General features: G+C 52.3%; 1 protein-coding gene across 1 annotated transcript in view; it reads left to right on the top strand.

Annotated features, from left to right (window-relative positions):
- Positions 1-1,373, top strand: part of LOC103587926 (protocadherin beta-18-like) — a 3,316-nt gene extending 1,943 nt beyond the window's left edge. The window contains exon 2 of the mRNA XM_008569487.1: positions 3-1,373. Coding sequence (XP_008567709.1) covers positions 3-873 — 871 coding nt within the window. The 3' untranslated portion in view covers positions 874-1,373. The remainder of the gene's footprint in view (positions 1-2) is intronic.
- Positions 1,374-1,562: the final 189 nt, after the last annotated feature.

The following is a 1,562-nucleotide window of genomic DNA, read 5'->3' as shown; positions in this document are numbered from 1 at the left end:
CTGGCCCTCGCCTCCCTGGTGTCCATCAACGCGGACAGCGGACACCTGTTCGCCCTGCGCTCGCTGGACTACGAGGCCCTGCGGGCGTTCGAGTTCCGCGTGGGCGCGGCAGACAGAGGCTCCCCCGCGCTGAGCAGCGACGCGCTGGTGCGCGTGGTGCTGCTGGACGACAACGACAACGCGCCCTTCGTGCTGTACCCGCTGCAGAACGGCTCTGCGCCCTGCACCGAGCTGCTGCCCAGGCAGGCCGAGGCGGGCTACCTGGTGACCAAGGTGGTGGCGGTGGACGGCGACTCGGGCCAGAACGCCTGGCTGTCGTACCAGCTGCTCAAGGCCACGGAGCCCGGGCTGTTCGGCGTGTGGGCGCACAACGGCGAGGTGCGCACGGCCCGGCTGCTGAGCGAGCGCGACGCGGCCAGGCACAGACTGCTGGTGCTGGTCAAGGACAATGGCGAGCCGCCGCTGTCGGCCACCGTCACGCTGCACGTGCTGCTGGTGGACGGCTTCTCCCAGCCCTACCTGCCGCTGCCGGAAGCGGCGCCGGAGCAGGCGCAGGCCGACTCGCTCACCGTCTACTTGGTCATCGCGTTGGCCTCGGTCACCTCGCTCTTCCTGTCCTCGGTGCTCCTGCTGGTCGCGGTGCGGCTGTGCAGGAGGCGCGGGGCGGCGTCGGAGGGCCGCTGCTCGGTGCCTGGGGGCCGCTTTCCGGGCCACCTGATGGACGTCAGCGGTACGGGGACCCTGTCCCAGAGCTACCAGTATGAGGTGTGTCTGATGGGAGAGTCAGGGACCAGCGAGTTCAAGTTCCTGAAGCCGGTTATCCCCAACCTCCCGCCCCTGAGCGCTGAAATAGAGAAAGCCTCACCTTTCTGAACGTCTTTGGGTTCAATTAGGGACACGATTATAATGCAGAACTTTAAGAATGAGTCTCTTCTTTGAAATTTTATTCATTACAATGTAAAGTTCTTCATTTTGTGTAACTTCATTTTACATAAGAGTTTTTAGAAATTTCAGCAATTTATGTCTATTTTCTGCAGCTCTATTAACTGTGGGAAAAAGGGGGGGAGTGGGATTTGTTTGGTCTTGTTCCATCACGTAACCTCAAATAATTTATTCACATATATATCAATTTCCCTTCAAGTTTAATTGCACACTGGGCTTAGTCATATTTACTGGTGTTCTCACTGTGGATCTTCTCACCAAAACAGTTTTTATATGATTGATAGCATTATTACAGAGGAAAATGCATGGTATGAATAAAAGCATAATTGCTTGTTATAGTTAGTCTGGTGTTTTAAAAAGTACAATCAATTTTTCCATTCTTCTTTTTCTCCCAAATATTGCAGAGAATTTTTTCTACACTTATTTTTCCCCATCAATATTTTGTGACTATATATATTGCCGGTAGATTTTTTATTAGAATAAATGAAAAGTCTTGTTTGGATTAACATATATGTTGGGCTCATGCTCCTTTCTTGTCTTTGCACTTCTCAGTATAACCTAGAGAGCTGATAACTATTCAGGTTTTTTTTTTTTTTTTTTCTTTTCACTTTTCTTTGCCT

The sequence above is a fragment of the Galeopterus variegatus genome, unplaced genomic scaffold (genome assembly GCF_000696425.1).
Source record: "Galeopterus variegatus unplaced genomic scaffold, G_variegatus-3.0.2 Scaffold502, whole genome shotgun sequence".
NCBI lineage: Eukaryota > Metazoa > Chordata > Mammalia > Dermoptera > Cynocephalidae > Galeopterus > Galeopterus variegatus.
Note: the sequence above shows the minus strand (reverse complement) of the source record. Positions and strands in the feature narration are given on the sequence as shown.